Here is a 25,508-nt window from a genome sequence, read left to right as displayed (position 1 = left end):
ATGGGTCACTTTTCAAGGGAATGCAGAAACAGGCAATCATTTGCCTATCCTAAACTGCAGATGCATCCGTACCCCCAGGGAGGCCCAGCCTCATATCCCAGTCGCATGGACAGCCACGAACGGAAATTCCTTATGGTGCCCAATTGACCGTAGTCCTGCCTGCTCCCCCACCATCCTTCCCACAGTTGTCAGCACCAGGCTCTAGCAATGTGCCACTGTATGTAGTGCATCAAGGGCAACAGCAGGGTCCCCAAGTACCAAACAGCAATGCTGTGCTAAACAGCACAGCGATGCATTATCAGGGGGCCACAGTGGTGGGAGGGAATCCATTTGTCTTCCCCAGTACAAACACTTAACCAGACTAGGATAGCCCACAGAGAGCCTTAGCGTGCCCAGTCCCATCAGTCACTGCCGACCCAGAAGAGGAACCCTTGGTCAGCATGCAAATAGGAAACAAACCATTTCATTTGTATGGTAGATATTGGTGCAACCAAATCATGCATTAGTGAGGGAGGGTTCCCTTTATCAGGCGAGGTAATGGATACGCAGGGCTTCTCTAGGGCAATTCAATTGGTTCCTTTTACCAAGAAATTACCCATCAAGGTGGGGAGCAGAGGTGTGGGCCACCTTGTTGTACTCCACTACGAACCCGATCAATCTGCTAGGAAGGGACATTGAGAGTAAGCTCAACATGAACATACCACCCTCTCTCATGATATGGTCGACACCGGTTATGTGCACCGTGAGGGCAATGTTTACCTACATGCATTGGGTATTGAATCTGCAGCAAGAGTACCACCTTTGGCCCCTGATCCGTTTCTGTACGGAATTACAAAACTACTCTGCGCAGTGCCACAAGTAGCTAAGAAATATCGGCAAGTACCTTCTGAATTTTTTTCCTGGCCTTCTCAACCGTGCGAAGTAGTTGCAGGAACGATCATTGAACTTGACATGGAAGGAGTGTTCGTGTCAGGACAGGATTGTGTTAATCGTAGTCGATTTTGACATAGGGCAGTGGTATACCGTTTTGTGTATAGACCCTACAATACCAATGAAAGACGTTTCACATGAGGATCTTTGAGAATAAAGAGAATGAGGCGGAAATAATATTGAAGTGTGCATCCCTTGTGAGATTATGATACAATACAGGCATGTGCCTTGCTCCATGTTGTTGATAGGGACCGCTCCATACTTTATTTCAGAAGACTTGTTTCAGGTACCTGATAAATTGTGGACGAGCACTCTGCATGATGTGGGGCTCTTACGGAGTGTTGCACAAATATGTATCACTTTAAAACCTGGTGCTGTATTGCCTCGAGTGAAGCAATATCCGTAGTCAAAGGCAGCAAAGGATGGGATTTATGACACTATTATGGCTCTTTTGCATCAAGTTATCATAGTACCATCTAATTTGCCTTGTAACACAGCCATTTACCATGTGAAGAAATCGAAGCAGGATAGTTGGAGGATGATTCAGGATGTACGCCCCCTTAATGATGTTGTACAGGCAGAATGTACAATGCTTCCAAACCCCTGCAACACACCTACTGAGGTGACCCACTTTACTGTGGTGGAGTTGAAAAAGGCTTTTTTTCAGTGCCTTTACATCCATATTCACAATATCTCACACCGTTTAGGTTTGCCAGGGGCCGATTCCAACATAGTAGGCTTCCTCAGCTGTACTGTGAGTCACCAAGTATCTTCAACAGGGTGTTACATGAAGATTTAGGAAATATTGTTGTTCTCAGCACCAGGTCAACCTGAGGCGTTATACTTGGGTCAAATGATTTCGGTGAATGGTAAGAGAGACTCCATAACGCGTGGTGGCAGTGCACGCTACCCCACATCCAGTGACGGTTAAGGAGATGCAGACATTTCTTGGGTTGTGCAATTATTGTAGCGCATGGATTTTTGATTACACTTCATACACCACACCACTGCTCAAGGCTCTTGAAGAAGCACAACAGACAAACACTACCATTTGGACTGATGAAATGGTTACTAAATTCCAGGAGCTGAAAGATGTAATTTCTACTGCTCCTGTAATGGCTATTCTCGATTATACAAAAGAGTTTTTATCTTTTTTCACATTCTGATGGTCAGCTGATGACTGATACACAGCACTGTAGAATGGGTCATAAATCTTTGGCCCATTACAGTGACATGTTAAACAATGTCCAATAGGTCTAGGAACACTAACAAGACCGGAACCACAGACAAATTTACTAAGACAACCCCGAGGGTGGACGTGGCTCAGTCATCGAACGGCCAGGAAGACAAGACTGTCCCGGCGGAGGCTCCCATCCCCCAATCTAACTGTTATGATGGAATCGATGGTCAGGAATTTTGCATCCTTTCACAAGAAATTGGATGATATTAATGTGAATGTTGCATCACTCAAGTCTAAACTGGACTAGCAGGGCACCAGAATCACAGACCAGAATAGGATCCAACGAAGACAACATTTCTGCACGACAAGATACAGTGACCACTCTGGTCCGCGATATGAAATCAGTGAAAGCCAAATGCGACCATTTAGAACCTAGATCGCAGAGAAACAATATACGCATTGTCGGAGTCCCGGAGAATGCGCTTAAGGGCAGACTGGAACTCACAACTGAGAACTTTCTCAAGGAGCTGCTGGGCGATCCCGACTTGTCTCCTTTCTTCACTGTTGAAAGAGTCCACCGAGCGCTGACTCCGCGCCCCAAGCCAGGATATTTCCCAAGGCCGATTATTGCGAACATCTTGAGTTTCAAGGACCGTGACCAGATACTCCGACTTGCACGAGAGAAGGGAGAACTCAGGTTTGAAGCACAAACCATTAGGATATTCCCGGACTTTTCTACTGGAGTGCAGCAGGAGCGTCGTCAGTTCCTTGGAGTTAAGAAATTAGAGAGAGGAACATTCCCTATGCTATGCTCTTTCCGGCGCGTCTGAAGTTCACATTCAACAACAAACTGCACTTCTTTACGGTGCCGTCAGAAGCAGTGAAATTCATAGAGGCGCATATATGCCATTGCACGCTCCCGCTAATGACCTTATGGAAAATGATTGAGCTCCAACATTGGCGTATAATCACTGAGCCTCCTGTCTATTCATCGATCTACTGACATATCGCTCATCTGTATGAGGCCAAATACCGGGCTTACTTATGTATTTGTTTCTATGACACCGACCTTGCATGCACCTATTAATCTGTTGCTCCGTAGAATACATTGCTTGGCGTATGTAGATCTGTAGATCTTAACAGAACATGTTGCCCACAGCTATTGTTTCATTTGTAAAGCAACCACTCTGAGGAAGATAAACATAATTTGCTCGACTAATCCCCACTCAGTACGTAAGGGGATGGCTTTTGATAGCCGCAAATAAGGTTTGATTTGTAACAGAACCCCCGGGTTCCAAGCGCGCTGGCTACACGGCAATGGTGCACCCCACTGCGATTGCAATGTTCATAAATATTCTATTGTTGCATGCTAGCCCCAGTTGGGCGGCCGCGAATGCTGGGCAGAGTTGGGGATTGCTCAGCCACGGGAAAGAAAGGGGGGGGTAGATACTTACACTGCTAGTTGGTTTTGCGGTGAGGGTGGTGGGAGGGGAGGGGGAATTATTCATTCAAAAAAGGCAGAAAAGGTATGGCAATGCACGTGCTGGAGAGTCAAAAGCGCATTCTTAGCTCCAACTGTGAACATACACGCAACCACAAACTGGGATGTTCATTGAGGTAATGATATGGCTGTCCAAATAATGTCATGGAAGGTCCGTGGTATAGGGAACTTCACAAAGGCCCGTAAGATTGCAACATACTTCTCCAAGAAACGCACGCACTGACCCGACTGGCATTATGCATTGCGCCCTCCTGGGGTCCGAATATGTTCTATACCACGTACTCCTCCCAATCCAGGGGGATTTTGACGCTAGTCCATAAATCTCTGCGATTTACCCTAAAGAAGAGTTATCAATACTGAGGGGAGATATGCGATACTGCATACTTGTGGACCGAGAGTGCTTGCTGGTGAACACCTACGGCCCCAATGTCGACACCCCTGAATTCTATGGGAAAATTTTGTCCATATTGGAGGGATTTCTGGGGGTCCATATAGTCTGGGGGGGGTGGGGGAGGGGACATGAACCTCATTCTCGACAACACATTGGATAGAACCGGTGCGACGCCCAAAACCCATTCACGGGTGGCTAGACACCTACTGACGTGTATGTCCTCCTTCAGACTGCGGGACGCCTGATGGGTCCTTCACCCACAGTCCAGAGTACACATTTTATTCTTCTGTCCATGACAGCTCCTCAAGGATAGACATGTTCCTGACCTCTGGTGACCTGATCATTAGGGTTACAGATACTCGTATATTGAGTCGTACTTTATCCGATCATGCACCGGTGACAGAGTGGAACTTGCACCCCCCCCCCCCAACCCCCCACACAATGCCTGCCGCTTCAAATCTGACACGCTACTTGATGTTGTGTTCAAATCTGAGATCCTTTCGGACATTCAAACTTTTTTGAGTGCAAATCTAATCAGGACACTACTCTTGGAGTCCGCTGGGAGGCATTCAAAATGTATATTAGAGGCATGGCCATCTCCCGTGAAGCGGGCGTGTTAAAATCCATCAGGAGTGATTTACAATGCTCCGAGTCTCGCCTTAAAACATTAGAGCTCGAATGTGCCACATAATAAACCCAGCGATGACTGTGGATCTTATAGGCCCCTGTCAGTTATGAACCTCGACACGAAGATTCTCGCCAAAACTCTTGCTCATAGATTTCAACCCATTATGCCACACTTAGTCCACGATGACCAGAATGGTTTCGTGCCCGGGAGATCTACGGCTCTCAACATTAGGAGGCTCTTTAATGTCCTCTCAAGGATTGATCAGGGGGTTGAGGCAGCCGCGGTCACTCTTGATGCACAAAAAGCCTTTTATATGGTCTCGTGGCAATATATGTGGGCAGTCCTGGAAAAGATGGGTCTTGGCCCAAAAATGATCCACTACATTAGGGTGCTATATATCTGCCCCACGGCTAGGGTCTTGGTAAACTCTTAACTTCACCACCAATTGGCACACGTCAAGGCGGTCCCTTTTCCCCTATTCTCTTTGCCCTGGTTATTGAGCCAATGGCAGACTATGTTAGGGCTCATCATGCTCAGAGGCCTACGCCTGGCGGAATCTCCTGAAATAATATTGCTATATGCGGATGATGTTCTTTTGTACGTCAGGAACCCATCCACACATTTAGACCCTACATTGAGGGATATAATCAAAATAGGCACATTCTCTGACTTCACCATCAACTATACCAAGTCCGAAATATTTCCCCTAACCACAGCTACCCAACGGCCAACCTGTGAGTACCCCCTGCGATGGTCACCCGATGGTATCAGATATCTTGGGGTCCGAGTAACATTATCCAGATCTACTCTGCTCGCTGACAACTATACTGCAGGAGCTAAACATTTCAAAACCAAAGTCACCAGATGGAGCGCCCTACCACTCTCCCTGGCTATATCTATCTATAGAAATACTTTGAGGAACTACACGCTATGAGCTCAAGATTCTTGAGAAAGGGGGTTTTACAGCGCCGGACCCGGCTCTGTACTGGGTAGTGGCACAGGCCCAATTCGCTACGTATTGGTACAAACATCTTACTGCTCCCCCTCATGTTAGGTTGGAACAGCTGGCAGCGGCAGGGGTCAACACCATGACCTTGATCCTCCAACATGAATACCAACAGTGCCCCTGCTGATCCCGTTCCGACTACCCTAATGGCGTGCCGTCGCCTTATAGAACATGACTCCGTCCCCTGCCTCTACTACAAATGGCTCCCTATATGATGCTTCCCTGGGCTAATTCCTACTCACGAGAACACTCCTCTCCCGACATTGGTCCGCCTTGGGATACCACGCCCTCACACACTTGTTTCTGGAAGGGAAGTTCATAACCCCACAAACCTGGCGCCCTGGCCTTACTGCAGCATTTCCATTGCAGAACCTGTATTACTGTCTTCGGACTGCAATCCGTGACATGTGGTCATCTTTTCCAATAGAGCCCCCAGATAGTCCAGAGTTGCAATATATCGCCAACTCTGTCAGTAGTCGCGGGATGGTCTCTTCCCTATATAAAATTCTCCTATCCAAGCTCCCCGATAGGGTTTCAACTGCCCGAGATGCCTGGGTCGAGGAGCTGGGCCTAGATATCACGGATAACATTTGGAAATGGATGTGTTCTCACACACGGGAGGTCTCCATGAATCCTAGGTATAGATGCATGCAATTCAAACTGCTAAACAGAGTGTACTACACCCCATACAGATTAACGAGATTTTCCTGCGACCAAATACAGGTCTGCCCACGATGTTTGGTTAAGGAAGCAGACCATGGGCACATGTTTTGGTCGTGCGCAGCTCTGGAATCATTTTGGGGGGAAATCATCAATGCGCTCTCTTAGATAGTGGGCATGACAATTGATCCGGACCCGTTAGCTCTCTTGTTTGGTATTTGGAGGGGGAAGAAACTAAGAAGATGTCTAGATTTCTGAATGTAGGGAGCATGGTGGCGAAGAAATGTATATTGCAATGTTGGAAGCTGCCTTCTCCACCTACCTATAAAATGTGGCTCACCGCCCTCACCTGGACACAGACGTGCGAAGAGGATTATATTGCCTTACTTCCCTCTCAAGCACACCCAAGAAATATTTGAATAGAATTTTGCAGCCATCTCAATAGAATAACCGACTCAGACTCGTCCCCAGCAGTATCCCCTGCTCTATGATTAAGGAAGTGTTAGTGATGTGTATGCTCATTCCGGAAATTGATGTGGTGGTTAAATATAACTTTCTGCAAATGTCCTGTATCCTAGTTGTCATTAGAAACTGTAACATGTCCAGTGCCTGTACATGCCTACTTCTGCCAATAAAAATAAATAAATAAAGATACAAGGCAAGGAGCCACAAAGTGAGAAGCTGGTGTGGCAGAAAAGAGGGTGTGCACAATCTCCAACTGATAGTGTGGAGACAAACAAGTACTGGAATGGTTGTGATAACCCAAGCTTTGGCTTTAGTAGTGTTCGGCCAACTTCTTTACCCCGTCCACATGTCCAAAAAGCATATTGTCAATGACATCCAAGTAGAATTGGTATGAGGCCAATATTAAGGAATTATTGTCTTTGTTTATGTCAAACTGTACAGTTTGTTAAACTTACAGCACAGGGCAAACATTGAAAACTTTGAGGAGCACTTTGCCGCGTACTATTGACCCACTCCGTGACCTCCACATTGATTTTTCTGAAATGGGTGAGAGATGTAACTCTTTCCGCCATTTCATAGTTGTCGTATGTTCCTTCTCCCGTTGAATTGAGGCTGGTCCATGTGCATTTTAATTCCAGATGCCAAATCGGCCACCAAATTTTGGTAAGAGGCGTTTCTCCGATGAGGAGCGTTCGAGGCGCTTAAAAGTGACATTGGCACCCACTTAACTGTTCAAGGAAATTTCAGCTCTTTTGGAAATCGCGTTGTGCTCCATTTGTCAACCTCAGGTCAACAGAGTTGTAGAAAGGATGAAAAATAAGTGGTCTAAACTTTGTGCTAAAAAGGAACTGGATATACTGCCTCCCTTTGGCTTTTTTCAGTTTGAGGGCTCAGCCCTGTAAAGATAAGCACCTCTCCCTGCATGCAATAGTGACGATGAGACGTATGCACATGTCTTTATCTCCGGTGTGCAGTGCTTCTGGTGCTCACAAGGCTGCGATTTGGGGGAATGAATTTCATTTGTATTTGACAGTTTACAAAATGTATTAAATACCTCGACAGGTTGCCCCACGTTGGTCTGAAGAAGTCAACAGCACTACACCACAATCTGCGAGCTCGCCACCATTGCAAGTTTTTCCTGGCATCAAAATATATATCAAAAATGTTGTTCGCGGAGAACACTAGGGGGCGCGTACCATGACGGATGTGTGAGGCTCGCACTCCGTCCTCGTCAGTTGGGCCTACTAGCAATTTTCACTCTCAGCAGGGGTCTTGGGCCGGAGGCCTGAGTGGGAGCCCCCCCGACTTGCCGGTGTGAAGGTCCATAGTCCATAACAGGGAAACAACACCGGCAGAACAGAGGAGCTGTGCACCCACAGTGAGGCCTCAGCTACAGCAACTGGAGGGGAGCCCGATCATGGCGCTCTGAGGTATCCTGATGACAGGCAGAGCTTAGGAGACATCGGCGGACCTCCACACCCGCACGGCCAGTGAAAGCGGGGAACCCATCCCACATCGGATGGCCGACATCGGTTGGGAAGGTGCCCCTATGAACAGAACAAGAGAAAGCACCCGAGGGTTGGGAGCGAGACGGGAGCCAGAAGGAGACCCATTTCGCACCCACGAAGGTGCTTGAAGGAGGAGGCACCACATGAGGGGCGGCGGCTGGAGCGCGGCACAGCGACAAGAGAGAAGACCCCGCAGTGGACTCCCTTGCTGGCAGGCTACACACCGGTTGCAGTAGAGGTGAGGAGTCTGGGGGAAGTGAGCGCCTGCCCGTGGCACACTGGCCGGACATGCGGCGAGTTCATCAGGAAAATTCGTTTTAGACTGTGGGCGACAATCGGAAACGGCCCGGACTGGCCCCAGCACATAGCCCTGTCCACGTAACGGTGAGGCCGGAGGCCTGGAGGGATCCGGCACCTCCCACACCCCCACCTGCCGCTAGTGGAGAGATCGAGGAGAGGCAGGGGGCTAGGGTTTTGAGGGGACACCCAGGAAAGACTCGCAGGAGAATCGAGAAGGGCCAGCTGTCTGGAAGGCCCGTAATCAATGCTGGGGGGGTGTGCGCCGAGTCAAACCAGGCAGAAGGCACCAGTAGTGAGAACCGGGTGGCCTGCCAAAAAGAGCCGCATGAAAGACCTGCCCCCGTGCATAACGCTGAAGACCCAGCAGGAACCCCCGCCCCCCCCGGAGACACAGTGCAACGACTGACAGGGAGGACACCTCCACCTGGAAAGTGCCAGGACACATGCATCCAGCCCTGGGGGCGCCACAGACCGCACACAGCAGTTACGGCTCAAAGCAGAGAGCGAGTCGCAAGACCCCCTTCATACCTGCATGAGCCAGAGGTGAGGGCCACCCGGCACGCAAAGGGGGTCCCCGAGACAGGGGGAAAAAGAATCTGAGGAAGAGAACCAGCCCCCCAGAAAGGGCCAAGGACAGTGTGCCTGGGCCGGAAACAAGTCAACTTACAGGAGCCTTCCGCCAGCTCCAAGGGCTCCCACACAGGGTGCTAGCCCCTGGGACCTAGGATATAGTGGCTGGAGGAGCTAGGCCTCGGGCAGATGAGACCAAGCCAGACTGGGGGGGCGATTTTTGGAACTGAAACCTTGAGCACAGGAGAATCACTGCAGGCCGAAACTGGAGCCATCAAATTTCACCAGCTCCAACAATCAGGCGGCCGCTCAAGCACTCCTGTCCCTGCAGCGCTTCCGGAGACAGCCATCAAGACACCAGGGTGGTCACCCACCAAACCACAGACCGAATGTCAACAGGAAGCGGCCCCCCTATCACCAGCACTTACCAGAGAGGACCTGAAAGACATTTTACAAGAAATCAAGGCCATTAGGACAGACATACAAGCCTCGATATGTGAACTTAAAGGAAGGGTGGACACACTGGAAGAGAAGATGGAAGGAATGGAAAATAATCACCTGCAGGCCGACCTTCTCGACATGAAATACGAGGCAAGGATAACCGATCTAGAAATAAGAGAGTAAGATATGCTGTTAAAGATGGACGACCTCAAAAATAGAGAACACCGTAACAACCTGCGTATTTTAAGGGTGAACCAGCAAAGGGGCGAAACGGCGGTGGAAGTTGGGAGAAAGGTCCATGGCCTGAAAAATCAACTGTTCACCCTGGAAGGAGGCAAGGAGGTACAGCTTGAGAGAGCACAGAGGCGGAGGAGGCCCATGATCCATTGTGGTGTGCTTCCTCTGCTACAGAGAAAAGATGGAAGTGCTGGAGAAGGCAAAAACACTTGAGAGTTTCATCTTCAAAAGGGACACAGTTTGAATTTTCCAGGACCTCTCCGCTCTAACGCTTGCTCGCAGGAGGGAATGGCGCCCATTCACAGTGGCTCACCGAGCAAAACAGATATAGATGGTCATACCCCTTTGCCCGGTCGTTCGAGCGAGAAAGACTAGACTATCGGGTGACAGGCGGCAAGGAAGCGCTCAAAGTGCTCCAGGTCCTCAAGGGTGAGGGCACTGCAGCGGAAGGGGGGGTGGAAGAGATGGAGGCCTACAGCGCAATCGAGGGAGCCAGAGGGCCCCTGGGCTCTTCAAAAGAAGATTAGCGGAAGAGAAAATTCAGGAAATTAAACACCCCGACTTGCAATGAGAAACGACCTACACCGGATGGACTAAACACGACAGAAAGAGCTGGACATGGTGGGACCCCGCCGGGGGCGACGAGGAGATAGATATAAGGAGACAACGGAGGACCAACGGATCTCAACCCATACTGGCTTGCCTGTGGGCAGGCGCCTCGAACAAAGGGTAAAGGGGGGAAAGGGGAGGAGGGAGGAAAGAAGTATATCCAGTGTGCAACAGATTGGGGACAGGAAGTGTTCAGGGAGTTCCCTTATGGCTGAGGGGGAATGGAGAAGCATAGTAATCCCTGATGGCTATCCCTGAGAGAGTGGGCCAGGTCGAGACTCTGAAGCTGGGGTCACTAAATGTGAAGGGCCTCAACTCGCCCACAAAGCGATCTCTTTTGGGGAGGGAGATGAGAAGCTCAGGCTTGGATGTTCTCCTGGTACAAGAAACCAGGACAGTGGCAGTAGAGGAGAGACGTATCCCGGGCCCCATGTGGTCCAGACCTTCTGGACATCTGGCCCGGCCAAGAAAGGGGGTGTGGGGATCTTGATACACAGGAAGCACAGGCTCTCTGAGCCCACAGTGTGGAGGAGAACGGATGGGAAGGCTTTGGTGGTCTCGGGAAACCTGGAGAGTGGTAGAATAACCAATCGCGACCCTATACTGCCCAAACAGGGGCCAGGTGCAATTTCTGAGAGAGGCAATGGGAGAGATTCTAGCCAAGGCGGAGGGGCTCCTACTGGGAGGGGACTTCAACATGTGGGCAGAACGGGGAATGGACCACAGCGGTGAGCTCATCCCCAAGGGCAGTAGAGGGGGGCAGGCAAATCGTGGGTTTACGAACTACATGTGGGAGCAGGGACTGGTTGACAACTGGAGGGAAGCACACCTGGCCACGCGAGGACACACTTTCCTAGGACCAGGATGGACTATATTTTCATGGAGCATCAACAGGCCAGCAATGTGTTACGGTGTGAGCACCACCCTATCGGCTGGTCCGACCACGACATGGTGGGGGCAGACATAGCCATGTCAGGACTCCAACCCAGGGAGTCCTTGTGGTGCTGTAATGACTTGCTCCTGAGGGACGAAGTCTTTAGAGAAGAGATGAGGGTGGCTATCGAGGAATATTTCCTGCTAAATGATACGGGAGAGGGAGAACGGCGGATGGTATGCGAGGCGGCTAAGGCAACATGGTGGGGAAAGCTGATTGGGGAAGGGGCAGCGAAGAAGAGAATCAGGACTTTCCAGGCTAAGAAACTAAGGGGAGAGATCTGCCTCCTTGAGAGAGCTGAGGAGAGAAAGAGGGAAAGGGACGTGACGATAGCCAGAGATAAACGACAAGACCTAAGAGAAATTGAGATGGGGAGGGAGATATACGGCCTCCAGTATCTGAGGCAAAGATACTATGCAAAGGGGGATAAAGCAGATGCCATGCTGGCCGCTAAGCTCCGGGGCCAGAGGGCGGAGAGGTGGGTGGACAAGATAATGGAGCGGAAGGGGGGGGTGGGCATAATGCCAAGTCAGAACCGGAGGCAACAGCAGGCGAATTCGCAAATTTTTACGAGTCTCTGTATGGGAATGAGGGCGTCCGGGATGGGGAGGCAATGGACCCTTACCTGAGGGGGCTGACTCTGCCAACGCTTAGTCCCAGTGAGGTCTCTGAGCCGGAAAGGCTGATCACGGAAGAAGAGGTCCAGGTAGCAATAGCGGGCCTGAAGTTAGGAAAGGCCTCGGGAGAGGACGGGTTCACAGCAGGCTTCAACAAGACTTTTGCGGGTCCACTGGCGGGGTTCTTGGCATGCCTATTCTCCTACATTATGGAGACAGGAAAGGCTCCCCCCTCATTTGGAAGGGCATTAATTACAGTAATCCCCAAGGAAGGGAAGGACCCGGGAGATTGCTGGTCTTACAGGCCCATCTCACTATTGAACGTCGATGCAAAGTTGTTCATCAGGATAATCGATACGAGACTGGAGGGTCATATGCCAAAGGTCATCCACTCCGACCAGGTGGGCTTTATACAGGGGAGACAAGGGGCAGACACTATGAAAAGACCCTGCACCTTATGAGGGAGGCTCTGGCCGGGGTGTGGGGGCAATCCGGTCCCAGTAGCCATAGACGCCGAAAAGGCTTTTGATCGGGTGGACTGGGGATTCCTACACATGCTTCTGGAGAAGCTCGGCTTAGAGGAAGGACTCAGGCACGCCATCAATGCCCTGTACCTGAGCCCATCGACCAGTTATAGTTAATGGGTGGCTGTCTCGCTCGTTTAGGCTTCAGCAGGGGGACACATTAGGGATGCCCCAGGGTCCTATACTTGTTCCAAATGCTCCCGATACAGGCCCAGGAAAAGCATCTGAGAGAAGCCAAAAGGCGCATTTTGAGCTTTATTTGGCAAGGCCAGAAACCCAGGATAGGATTCGAGTCTCTCACCCTCGCGAAGGAGAAGGAGGGGGGGGCGGGGTTAGGCCTGCCAGACTTGCAGGCGTACTCTAGGGTGGCTCAACTCAGGGCGCTTGTTCCCCACTTGAGAGGACGCAGACAAGCAGTGGGTCTACCTTGAGAACCGCTACCTGCGCCCTGTCACGGTGGGGGAATGGCTGTGGGTCCCACTAAGTGGGCTCCTGAAACGGATCAGGGAACACCCATTCCTGGGGCCTTCGCCAATGAGATATATCAGGGCACCACCAGTCAGGGATGCGATCCCAGGAGTAGAACACTATCAGACCTGGTTTGAAGCAGGGCTCTGCAGGGTGCGTCAGCCGATTCAAGAAAACAAGTTTGCGTGCATCCAAAAGCTACAAGACTCACTGGGCATAGGTATGCTGTCCACGCTCCTATATCAGAGCCTGAAGGGCATACTCATGTCAGGGAAATGGAAGCCACTCATTTGTAGGGATCTCACTCCGGTGGAAAAGGTGCTGGACTCTCATGCAGACATCTCCCTCCTCTATGGAGCTCTTTTGGAAGCCAGGATGGGAGTGACTAGGGGTCTCAGGGCAAAATGGGAAAGGGACCTGGGCCTGGAAGTGGGAGATGGATTATGGGCACGTCTCTGCGGAAGGGCGTTTAAGACCTCAATCTCCTGCCAATACAAAATGCATTCCATAGAATTGCTACATAGATGGCAACTCGACCCGGGTTCCCTGCCCAGGATGTTTCCCACGTTCGACCCCTGCGGCACATGTGGTGGTCTTGCCAAAAGGTACAGGTGTACTGGGTTGGATCAGGGATGCGGAAGCTGGGCTCTTTGAGATGGACCCAGTCCTGTTGCTCTTTGGCCTGGAGAGAAGGGACGATCAGTGGAGTAAGCTCCTCACGCTGGCACACTTCTTACTCTTGTCAGCAAGAGCATGCCGAGCTAGGCATTGGAAAAGGAACCATCTTCCCACGGTCCAAGAATGGATCGGGACAGCTAAAAGACATTTATCTCATGGAAAAGATATCAGTCGCAATCCAGGAGAAGAGCGCACTGGTGGAGACAGAATGGCAGCAATTCCATAACACGTTTTGTAATGATGGGGACAGAGTATAGGGGCCCAGGGGAAAGTGGACTTGGCCCCATGGAACTGAAGATTTTTGAGAACGAAGCCAGACTCGGAGGGGGTCACTGTATAAGACACTGGAAAACCCAGCCGGCGTCGCAGATTAAAGACTGATAAGACTTCTCCAGCCTGCCCAACATGGGAGGGCACCTCAGAGAGGGAAGCCTGTTTGTAGATCGAGTGAGCCCCTTTATAATGGTCCTTTTACAGTGGTGTATGCTACTCCCCTTGCTGTTAAAGTAAAAAAGAGCTGTGATATTGAGTGCATTTGTCCGATGTCAGGAAGGCGTCACAAACTACGCCTCCAATCAGAAGTATTAAATCAGAATGTTCTTACTTTAGTGAATTTAGTATGTGATGTTCTGGTAAAAAAATTAACTAACTGCTGCATTTTATTGGTTATGAGTATTTTTGAAAAGTGTTTGTGGTTTTTTTCCCCCCCAGGTATGTGATTTTCTTGACCTTATTTGCAAGGTTCTACATTTCTCAATAGTATTCATAGTATGTGCATGAAGAAGTTCTGTAATAGGACATTGGTTCCGCTTATACATGGGTTTGCTTTTGGTTTATTTTTATATGTTTCTAGTGGTTAGGACAGGGGGTGGGGGAGTGTACAAAGTGCATTTATTTATACTTTTTTAAGCCATAACACCAAATGTTGAGTATATAACCACAGTAGTGAATCTTAAAAGGATGTGGAACCAGGATAAAGGATGCAGTATATACTTCTGCTGCAGCATATACTGCTAAACTTAATAACGCCTGCAGACCATTCCAAACGACAGAGAGCTGTATCACACTAACTAGCCAGAGCCCTCTCACTATCCAGACTAGACTATAAAAAAAACTACAAGTCATCCAGAATAACGCATTGCGAGCAGCTCGAAACATCTCCAGGGAAGAACACATTTCTGCAGCCAGACAGAATGTCCACTGGCTTTCTGTTCAAGACCGCATCAGATTAAAAACTCTGTCCATCACGCACAAATGTCCAACACGGCCCGAAGTACCTCTCCAACATTCTAGCCAAACCCCACACCAGCAGACCCACTCGGGCATCTACCTCACACCTCACTACACCCAAATTCAAAAGAGCTAAAGCAGGGGGGTGGGGCGGGAGGGGGTGTCACAGTTTTCCAGTGTTGACTGCCAAACAATGGAATGCCGTCCCCTTATTACTCAGATCTGACCCATCCCTCTGGTCCTTCCGAAAAAAACAACTCAAGACTTGGCTGTTCACACAAGATCCATAAACCATCAGTGTTCTTAATGACTATTGTTGCTTGTTTACATGTATGTTTTCTCACCAGCGCCTAGATGGCTGAGGGTTAGGTGCACTTTACAAATGCTAAATAAATAGATACAAGATACTGTTGTATGTAACTTGAAGATGCAGGTTAGTCAGGGTTTAGACACCGAAAACGAGCAAAATGAATACAAAGGTGTAATGTTTGATACAATGTCTGATGTGCACCACCCAGAACTCAACAACATGTGGAACAGCCATATGAACTTTTTAGGGAAACAGAGGTACAACAGGAGTTATGTCAGCTCCCTCATCCCCCACGCATCTGCAGCCAAAATGCTAGTACCCCAAGAAATATCACCCTTAGAGGCCCAGTGTTTGGTGCACTAGGCGCTATGTCGGTTTCGCAGTCTATTCCAAGGGCACAAGGTACAAGTGGTACTAATAGACAGAAGTGTGCCAAGGTCGACAGTGCCCACCAATATAACCCACGGCACATGTTAAAATTGGACAGGGTGTTGTTTGTGTCAAACAGATGGGAGAAAGTAGTGGCGAGCTGTGCAACAGGGGGCTTGGCAAGGTTTGGAGAAGAAGTTATATGGAACATTAATAAGAAGGATTGAAGCACATCCAATAAAATCCAATAAAAGTGCAGCAAGTAGACGCATATCAGTTTTGTTTGAGGGCATGGGACTGTCCAGTAGGCACTAACACTAAGTGCAACAAGACATTGTTAATTCCATATCTTGCGAAGGGAGCAGCAGCATTCATGGATATATGTACTAGGTATGTGGCCAACAGGCATACCTGCATCTTCCACCCTATTGGCGTGGCACTTGTGCACTGACAACCACGCACCACTAAGATAGCTGAGTGCAGGAAGTACACCTGACAATAGCTTCAAAGTATGGGGCGTCGCAATCTCTTCAATCCCCCATCCAACCCCCTTAAATGAGGAAGAAAAAGCAGTCGATAAAGTTAAGGAAGATCGAATTACGTTTCGGAAGAATCATCCAAATTGCTTGAAGCAAGCAATTCCAGACAAACATCGTCTGTGCACCAGAATGGAGGTGTTTTTTACATCTCTCTTGATACAAGGTGCCGCGAATGCCAAGTGGTTGCAGATTATTCAATGGCAAGTGATCCAGTTGGCGAATGACACTGAATAAGGCCTAAATGCCATCAAGAGCAAGCTAAGGGAGATCCGGTTGATGACGCTTCAAAACTGGTACGTCTTGGATCTTCTGACAGTGATGGAAGGGGGCACATGCTAGAAGATAGGGTTGTCCGGCTATACTTACATACTCCCAAATTCCGAAATGATGTTGAGAATGGGTCCCTGACACACATTATAGGGGCCCTACACAGGTTGAAGACTGGTATGGAGAATGAAGCAGGTGTGCAGTCCAATGATTGGTTTGATAAATTGCTTTCATAGGCACAATCCTGGTTTGGGGTATTGGTTAAAATACTGTTCCGGTTCTAGTGTTCTTGCTGTTTTGCATGTGCCAGATGATGCTTCGATGCTGTGCCAAGACTATTCCAAACAGTGCAAGAATGACGGTTACTAATGACGCGGGAATGGCTCTCCTGGGCACAAAAGATGGGCACGCTCAAACTGAGGATCCAAATAAACCATGCATGGTCAGAATTGCACAAAGTTACCAACCTTCCCCCAACCCCCCCGCAGGCACCATCTTCACCCCCACCAGATCCAGAAAACTAAACTGAGCACTGGGTAGATTTTGCGGGTGATGGGGACGGCTTATACCTTACGTGTACCCCAGAGAAAAGGGAGAAGTTTGTTAATGGAGGATTAACTAAAAGGGGAGGGGGGGTGTTGGGAAGCATGAATTAGGTTGCGAAAAATATATAAAACCATGAAGAATGGGTACAAGATGGTGTAGGGGGAGGTCAGTGCTGTATAGGTGGAAATCAGACAGGGGGGAATTAACCATTAATTTTGCAATAGACTCATGTAGAATACATTATAGTTGCATGGTACCTATAACATGAATTAGTGCTGCATTTAAGGAGTATGCCTGAGTCCTTGCAGGCCGTGTGAGAGACAGAGCAACAAGGCTTCATTTCTTGCTTGACCATCAAATTCTGATCCCCAGGCGTGGCAAGGAACATGCACGTACACCCACATATAAATACATTCAGTTAGGCCCTTTGAGCTATTAGACAGGAATGTGTGCAGCTGAGTAGGCGTAGGGCCGTGGATCAGCGCGAAGCTCATCCTCTTGGGAGTCGAGGCAGAGGCCTTGGGTTGCCAAAACATGAATCAAGATTTACTAGAACCCCCCAGAATGATGGCCATTCTATTTGAACTACCAGAAGTGCAGGAAAAGGGGACTTAAATCCTTCATGAAATGGATTGACTAGTGGGACACTTGGGTGTACATCGTGGGAGGAGAGCTGATACAGGGGGGAGCAGAGAACATGATCTGTGATTTTTACCAGGGAGAGCCAAAAGTGATGCCCATAGAGCGGGGAGGCATGGTGTCTGAGATGAGAAAAGAGTTGCTTGGTTTGCAAGGACCAGGCAGACCTCCAAGTTATCACGTGGTTAGGAGTAAAGGTAGGGTGGTGTCATTTGAATCTACCCAATTGATTTGCAGTGCATCAGGACAGGAAGGTAAGTTACCCACGTGTGATGAAGATGGAGGAGAAGACAACGCTGGAAGATGGGCTATATGAAACTATTAGCATGTATATAGGCGGCAGCCAAAGAGGGTGGGGGATAAACACTGCATACCGAGTGCGTCAAGAATGACGAGTTGTACGTTTATAAGTTAGCTACCGTCTTGAAGGAAGGCAGAGCTCTGTCGCAGTGGATTTGTAATACCCAGTCACCCATTCCTTTTTGGTTTAATCTTTTTACTGAACTTTTTTTAACCAAACAAAACAAATGTCAGCAAAGCAGGATGCCACAAGAAGAAACAGAATGCTGAATAATACACTCCCTCCCTCCTCTGCCCTTCCATTCAAGCACAAGATGCCAAAAACATAAGAAATACAATTTAGAACGATCCACACAAACTAATACCTCACCATTCCAACTTCCCCCATACCTAGGGGTCAGCTCCCCCGCAGATATACCCTCCATAAAGAAAATGAAAATGTGAAACATATTGATAAGTACAAGATAGACGTGAAGGACAGTCAAATTATTGATTGCATTCCACCTGTTCGATAGTCCATAAGGGACACTTGGTTCGGAATATCGTATGAGTCATAGGTAAGCATCGGCCAGTTCCACAAACCGGTCAGCCTGTATTGAGCCAGAAACATGTTTGAAAGCAAAACGTTCCAGTGAGCAGAGTTTAGCAGAAATGGATTGCCAGGCTTGCTTGGTAGGTGCAGAATTAGCTTTCCAATAAATGATCAACAATTTACAGGCAGAGAAAAGCAGAACGTGCATAAGCTTTCGGGCCATGGAGTCTTCATGCCAGTCCTCGTTTTGAGAGCCCAAAAAGCATTGGGCCAGGTGCAAACTCCAGTGTGGGTCCAACAATGCAAGAAACCTGCCTGTGAACCATATGCCAGTATGCCTCGATTGCCGGGCATGCCCACATCATGTGACCCAATGTACCCAACCTCCCAGTGTTGCCAACATACGGGCGATTGGGAAAGACCCAGTCTGTGTAGAATACATCCTTTGGATTATTTTATATTGAATTTCTCTATTGCAAATATTATAAAAGAGACAGCCGGAATGCTATAAAAAAAAAATTCAAACCTATCTCCCAGATCGAGCGTAATCTCTAGGTCATCAGACCACTGGGACGCCAGTGCGATATTAAGTCCAACGTTATTGGGTGTGCAAATAATGTAGAATGTTCATAAGTGTGGGGAAAGTCATCAAGTTTTGTCCCATTTCGAGGTAGTCAGTCGTTGGGCCAGCTTGTCGGGAGTGATCTCTCATGCATGAGAGAATCACAGCTAGTATGGATCTGTAGCAGAGCCAGTCAGCAACCCCCATCTCTAGAACCGGTCTAGCTTTGTGGAAGTCTTCACCTATTCCTTTTTGTATAAAAAATAAAGCTCTTGTTCTTCTCGAAAAAGGGTGCACCTAGCCTTCTTCCCCTAGTGGGTTGTATTTTCCTGGTCTGGTTGTCAGAGAGTTGCCCTACAGTACCTTTTGAAACATCTCCAATAGCTGATATTTTCTGCTGAAGTCAGTGCCTGAGCACCATCTTAAAACTAGAGTGCAGTCTATTATCCAAAGTTTACATTCTCCTCGTTTCCCCTTTCAGGGGTATGTTATAGTGTTATTGACTAGTTTGTATTCTTTTGTTTAAAATACCCTATTTTTTTTATCTTGGATCGACCTTTTTATTTTTGGTACCCCCAGTACTGTTTCATTGGCTTCTGTACCATCTTATACCAGTCCTGAAATGTATAGCCTGCCCTCGGCCTGTGCCAAGTTGAGAGGCGAAGGAAGTACACCCGTCGTGCTTTACCTCTACACCTTTCACTTTAGCCACTAGTCATCTCTGTATGCCAACAGATCAGTAGTCATTTCATCACAACCACCAGCGTAGAGCCTGTTTAACTGCAAGTGGTAATGGTACTGGGCATCTACGTCCATGGAGGCCGGGCCCCCAATGTCTGCGAAGGTCTGATAATAGTCTCAGATGAAGACAGAGCAACATGGTCATGAAGACACAGGACACCATCAACCCTGGTCCAGTGTCTGGCAGGGGCAATCTTCAGCCTGGAGAGCTTCATGATGGTCCAGGCACTCTCTGCAGGTAGTTGAAATATGCCAAGCTGATTGAAGGACTATGCGCCAATGAAATTCAGTTCCTGGACTGGCAGGTGGTAAGGATTTTCTCAGTCGATGACAAACCCATGGTTTGTTAACAATTGGATGGTTTTAGGCAGTCCAAGTTAACACAGTTGTTCTCTGGCCGCTGGATGAGCCAGTCATTGAGGTATGCAAAAACCGCAACTGCTTCCTTTTTCAGATATCATCCCTCATGCTCGTACCCCTTCAAGGAAGTCTTTCAAACGTGGCAACCTGCTCCACGTCACTACTCTAAACTCTCACTCTGCTGTCAAATACTCCTGACTTCCGTCACCTCCTTGAAGAACTTAACCTTGATGTCCTCGCTCTCACTGACACTTGGTTCACATCCAGTTGCGTCACAAGTTTTGACACTACTTGCTGAGGGCTACAAGATCGTCTCCAAACCCACAATCAATCGGCCAGGAGGTGGAGTAACGCTGATTTTACCAGAGTGGACCCCTGCTTCTGTCATTTCTATGCATGCCTAGTCCTCCTTTGAACGCCTGGTTTGCAGGCTCTCTCTCCTGGCCTCTCCTTTACTGTGGGCACCATTAACAGGCCACCTGGCCAGGTAGCCCTCTTCCTTTCTGAGTGGGCCGACCTCTCCTCTTCTCTCCTTCCCTCTACCTTTCAGCTTCTCCTCCTCTGTCACCGTAACATACACCTGGATACTTCTAACCCCTCCACTGGTATCTTTCACAATCTCTGCGACTAATTCTATTTTACCCTGTGGCCCGACACACTCTGCCGGGCACCCACTGGATGTTCTCATCTCTTCAGACATCCCCCACTCCACTGTTCTCTCTTGGACTGACCAGTTTCTGTTCTCCTCCCACCTGGCGCTCTCTGTGCCAAAGGTGAAGCCAATCCCAGCACTGCCACCCACCTTCTTGGTCATCCTGCCCATGAAGAGTGTCAGTGGAGGCTTTCGCCGCCACTTTCTCTCTTCCTCCTATGCCTTTGGCTGCCTCACACCCTGACAGCTCTTTCTAACCTGCATCTCTCTATCACTAACACTCTTAATGTCCTTGACCCCGTTTGAAGCCTACCTTCAAGTGCAACTCTTGGTATGAGTCCTACCTCACCTGAGAGGAAGCGGAGGGCATCAGGTGAAGCCTCTGACAAACTGGCCTGCCGCCTGCTCCAAAGGTAATACAGACTGTCATGTACAAGAAGAGAGCTTACACCAAAGACTGCATCTATGCGCCCTCTAACAACGCAGCCAAACTCTTCAAAATCTGCAAGGATCTGGCCAATCCTGCTGCAGTTTTCACCTCTCCTGTCCCTTCGTAGGCCCTCTGCATGCCACTGGCTTCCCCCTTTCGCCATGAAAACACAGGACACCATGTCCTCTCTCTCCCCTTCCTCTCCCTCTGTCGTCCCCTCTCCTCCTCCTTTCTCCTCTTTTCCCATATTCACTCCCATCCTCCTTTCTCCTCTTTCCCCGTGTTCACTCCCGACAATGTTTCTAGACAAGTCTGATCTATTGAAGCGTCACCCAAGCACGTGCTCCCCTGCTCCTCCAGAACCATTAAGGACCACGTCGACACCCTCGCTCCAGCCTTGGCTGATTTCTGAAATCACTCTTGCCACTGGAACTTCCCCCTTCCCTCTAAAACACTCCCTTGTGCGCCCCTTCTTTAAAAAAAAAAACATCTGCCGATCCTTCCTCTCTGGCAAACTACCACCCTATCTCTATCAATTCTTTCCTGGGCAAACTCCTGGAAAAGCTGGCCATCTCCAGCTTACTCTCCATACTGAGTCTGTTGGTTGTCTCCATGACCATCAGTCTGGCTTCAGAGCAGCCAGAAACACGGAAACTGGTCTCCTGAACACCTGTAAAGACCTGCTCCCTAATCTCAACTCTAGCCTTGCTTCTGTCATCATCCGTCGTGATCTTTCCTCTTCTTTCGACAGGGTCAACCACGCCATCCGGATCAATCATCTCCATAACAACCTGGGCATGCCGGATCAGGCACTACCCTGGATGACCTCCCTCCTAGATCAACCCTCCAAAGTCAAACTGGGGTCCTTTCTCTCCCCCACCTCTCTCGCCACATGTGGTGTTCCCCAGGGCTCTAACCTCTCACCCTGGCTTTTCAACCATTACTTGGCACCTCTGGCCCACCTCATCTCTACCTTCTCTTCTAACTTTCAGTGTTATGCGGATGACACTCAGCTCTCCTTCAGCCTCTTCTCCAGCACATTCCTTACTGTCTAAGATTCAGGAATGGTGTGCCTTCAACGATCTCTGCTGTAAGGCCAGCAAGACAGATCTTTTTCATTGGGACCACTGCTCCTGCTTTTCCTCTTTCACTCTGGCCGCCCTCTGGGGGACCTCTTCCCTACACCTTACCGTGAGGCAAAAAACCTTGGTGTCATCTTCGACTCTGCTTTCTCCTCACATCACGGACCTCTCCAAGAAGTCCCAATACCAGCTACACCTCCTCAGAGGTATCCTTCCTTTTCTCACTTTCCCCCAGAAGCTCACAGCCCTGGCTCTCTCTAGGCTAGACTGCTGCAGCAGCCTCTTTCTAAATCTACATGCCTCTACTATTCGCCCTATGCAAGACTTGTCCTTGGCCTCAAGGCCAGGGATTATATCTCTCCGGCCCTGAAATCTCTCTCCACTGGTTCACAGTGGCTGCAAGGATCACGTTCAAGACCCTCTGCATTGTCCACAAGGCTTTCTGGGGCCAGGGACCACACTATATCTAACTCTCTTCCTAACCTCTTTCTTTTTGGAGCCCTTCGCTCATCCACCTCCAACCCTCTAAGGGTCAGATGATTCTCCAGACAGAGGGGGGGGCTAAGGGAGGTAGAGCTCCCTCGGCTGGTGCCTCCCTGCCTCTCTCAAAGTTGAGCAGGACCACCTAAGGTTCCGGAAACAACTCGAGGCCTTCCTTTTCACTTCTGCTCTCTCTCCCTTGCTGATGTATGTGCCTGCTACGCCAACTGGTTACCTGGCCACCTTCTGAACCTTAATTGGTCACCAGACTCCGTCTCGACCAATAGCCCCATGCGCTGCCTCTGGGCTTACCGTGCATTTAAGGACTGTATCTGCAACCCTACAGCCCAATGTCTCCTTGCACTCAATCAGAGCCACCCACCCTGGAGGCACTCACTTGAGCTCTGTCCTACTGCACTCTCGCCCCCCCATACCTCCAAGCACTTCTCTCCCCTCCCACGATCTGAATGACAAGGCCTAGAACGATTGTTTCTTTTGTCCTCCCTATGTCTCCCCTTCCTTGTCTCACGCCTAGAAAACACTTGGTGCACAGGTGCGTTATAAATAACTTGTACCATATCATAAATAGCCCTGGGGAGGACAGACTGAACATGAGGGCAGTATACTGGAGATGCCAGTCCTGGACTAAGTACCTCAGGAACTTCTCATCCTCCAACCGGATGGCAACATGCAGATAACCATTTTGTGGATCCAGTGAGGCCAACCAAATCATCAGTTGAAATTAGCGGAATGAACCTCTGAAGTGTTTCAACTTTGAACTTGACATTCCCGATGAAGATGTGGTCTGCCTTTAGGTTCAGGATCATCCAAACTTCCATCAAGGGCTTTGAAATGAAATGTAGTAACACCCCAAGCAAGTCTGAACTTGGAACTTGATTGCGCAGGTCAGAACTATAAACATTGCTCCTTATGGCCAGTAGTGCAATTCCTCAGTGGGGCCTTGTCGACCTGCTTATCCACAGCATCCTTAAATGCTGCCTGCTCGCATGCCATAGAGGTCTGCATAGTCAGGAAAGAATTAGGAGACCATGTCCCTCCTCGTGTGCCATTTCTCCAAATCTGTACGCTTATGCAATAAATCCAGCTTATAGGTGGTGCTTTAAGCGCCACCAAATAGAGAAGGAGAAGAATAATTTGGAGAAGCTGGCAGGAAAAATAAACAAGACTAGATTAGTAAGTACAGCGTTCTAAATTGCCAAGAAATGGGAGCTATTTAGCTTCTGCTTATAGACAAGGGGAACCTTGTCAGCTTGAAACCAACGCCTACCAGGAGCTACTTTAAGCAAGCCAGGCAAGTGGTACCATTCAAACGTAGCTATGTAATAATAATGAGGTATGAGAAATATATGTAAGATTTGCTGCACGCACACGATGTATTAACTCCTGGGTCCCCAGGAGTAGCTTCTGCCTAAGGGGCGATGACAAATACCCAGGAGCTGCTTTTGCGTCCAGGTGAACAAATCCTGATTTTGGATCCATTATGTAAAAGGCGAAGAAGAGGGACATTGGGGTAATGTCCTTTTGTGTGACGTCGATGTAATAAATATGTAAATAAGGATGTTTGTATGTCTGTCGCTAGAGGGCCTCGCACATCCCAGGACCAGTCTGAGAGAAATAAAACAGGTCAGTTGCCGTACATGAATTACAGACCTAGAGTTTTACGTTGCTTTTTGGTTATGTGTACGTTTTAAAATACCATCTGCCACTAAAGTAATCAAAAAAAGTGGAAAAATGCGGTGGGAATGAAGAAATGTGCGCACTTAAGACTTCTTCTGATACACCTCCTAAAGTGTCCTACAAAACCATTTTGTAAATTAAGACACCACAAAGCTCTCAAGTATCCCATTTCCATGCATGAGTAGTTCCCCCAGTCCTAGTTTTTGGGTTCTTTTTGAGTCTGAGGCATGCGTTTCTGGTTTAAAATGGGGAAAGCGGAACTAAAAATGCCAGCATCCAAAGTATAAAGCTAGGCCTGGGTGACCTACTCACGCATGGCAAAACTTGAGATCTCTGCATCTCCAACCCCTAGGGTACAAGTCTATGCGTCATCTAGCGCTAAATTCCTACAGAAACAATAAAGACTAAGCTCAGCGCCACTTATTCAATGTGGGAAACAACAACACGCTATTCCCCAGTGTACCTGCTCTGCTCTTTGGGAACAAGGTCGCATAGCTCGGGGAAACCAGCACACCCTACTGCATATGGAGGCCGCCATCTTAGTCACCAAGACCTGTCAGTCAGGGTAGCGTCTAGGTCCCATCCGAGGAATGGACCATAGCAACGGTACGCCTCCTCTTCTCACGTGGGTGGCACGTTCGGACGTGACTGGTAAGTCACGAGCCTCAGATTACGCACTTCTATTGGTTTTCTTTGTACGAGCGGGATGGTCGGTGCTTGAGTGTTGACGGCTGTCAGAAAATGTATCCCTGCTAACTGAGCATGCGTAGTGTCTTTGCAAAGCATTTTTCTAATGTTTCGGGAGTCCTCCTCGCCCGCACCAGACGCAGCAGGAGGAATCAGTAGCACACTGGTCACAGTGCATCAAATGTTCACGTCTGAAGTCTTAAACGGCAATTTCATTTTTGAAAAGTCTACTTATTATAAGCAACTTGGGGCTTTCTTTCTTTTGTCCAAAGTCGTTTATAATGTTGCTTGCCAAGGTTTATGTGCTCTTATTTGGTATGTACGAAAAGAAGTAGTGAAACTATGCTCCCTGCTGGCCTGCACCCACTCCCCACAAACACCATCACCACGCCCCCTCCCACATACAACATCACCACGCCCCTCCCACCCACAATACA

At 48.8% G+C, this 25,508-nt stretch overlaps 1 protein-coding gene across 2 annotated transcripts in view; it reads right to left on the bottom strand.

Annotated features, from left to right (window-relative positions):
- The window catches only part of MRPL45 (mitochondrial ribosomal protein L45), a 302,735-nt gene extending 277,512 nt beyond the window's left edge, over window positions 1-25,223 (bottom strand). The window contains exon 1 of one of the 2 annotated variants that reach the window (XM_069634660.1): window positions 24,848-25,223. In XM_069634660.1, coding sequence (XP_069490761.1) covers window positions 24,848-24,922 — 75 coding nt within the window. In that variant the 5' untranslated portion in view covers window positions 24,923-25,223. The remainder of the gene's footprint in view (window positions 1-24,847) is intronic. The other variant, XM_069634661.1, reaches the window with a different exon arrangement.
- Window positions 25,224-25,508: the final 285 nt, after the last annotated feature.

This window comes from Ambystoma mexicanum, chromosome 13 (genome assembly GCF_040938575.1).
Source record: "Ambystoma mexicanum isolate Mex_15411 chromosome 13, UKY_AmexF1_1, whole genome shotgun sequence".
Taxonomy (NCBI): Eukaryota; Metazoa; Chordata; class Amphibia; order Caudata; family Ambystomatidae; genus Ambystoma; species Ambystoma mexicanum.
This window is presented reverse-complemented; position numbering and strand designations above follow the sequence as displayed.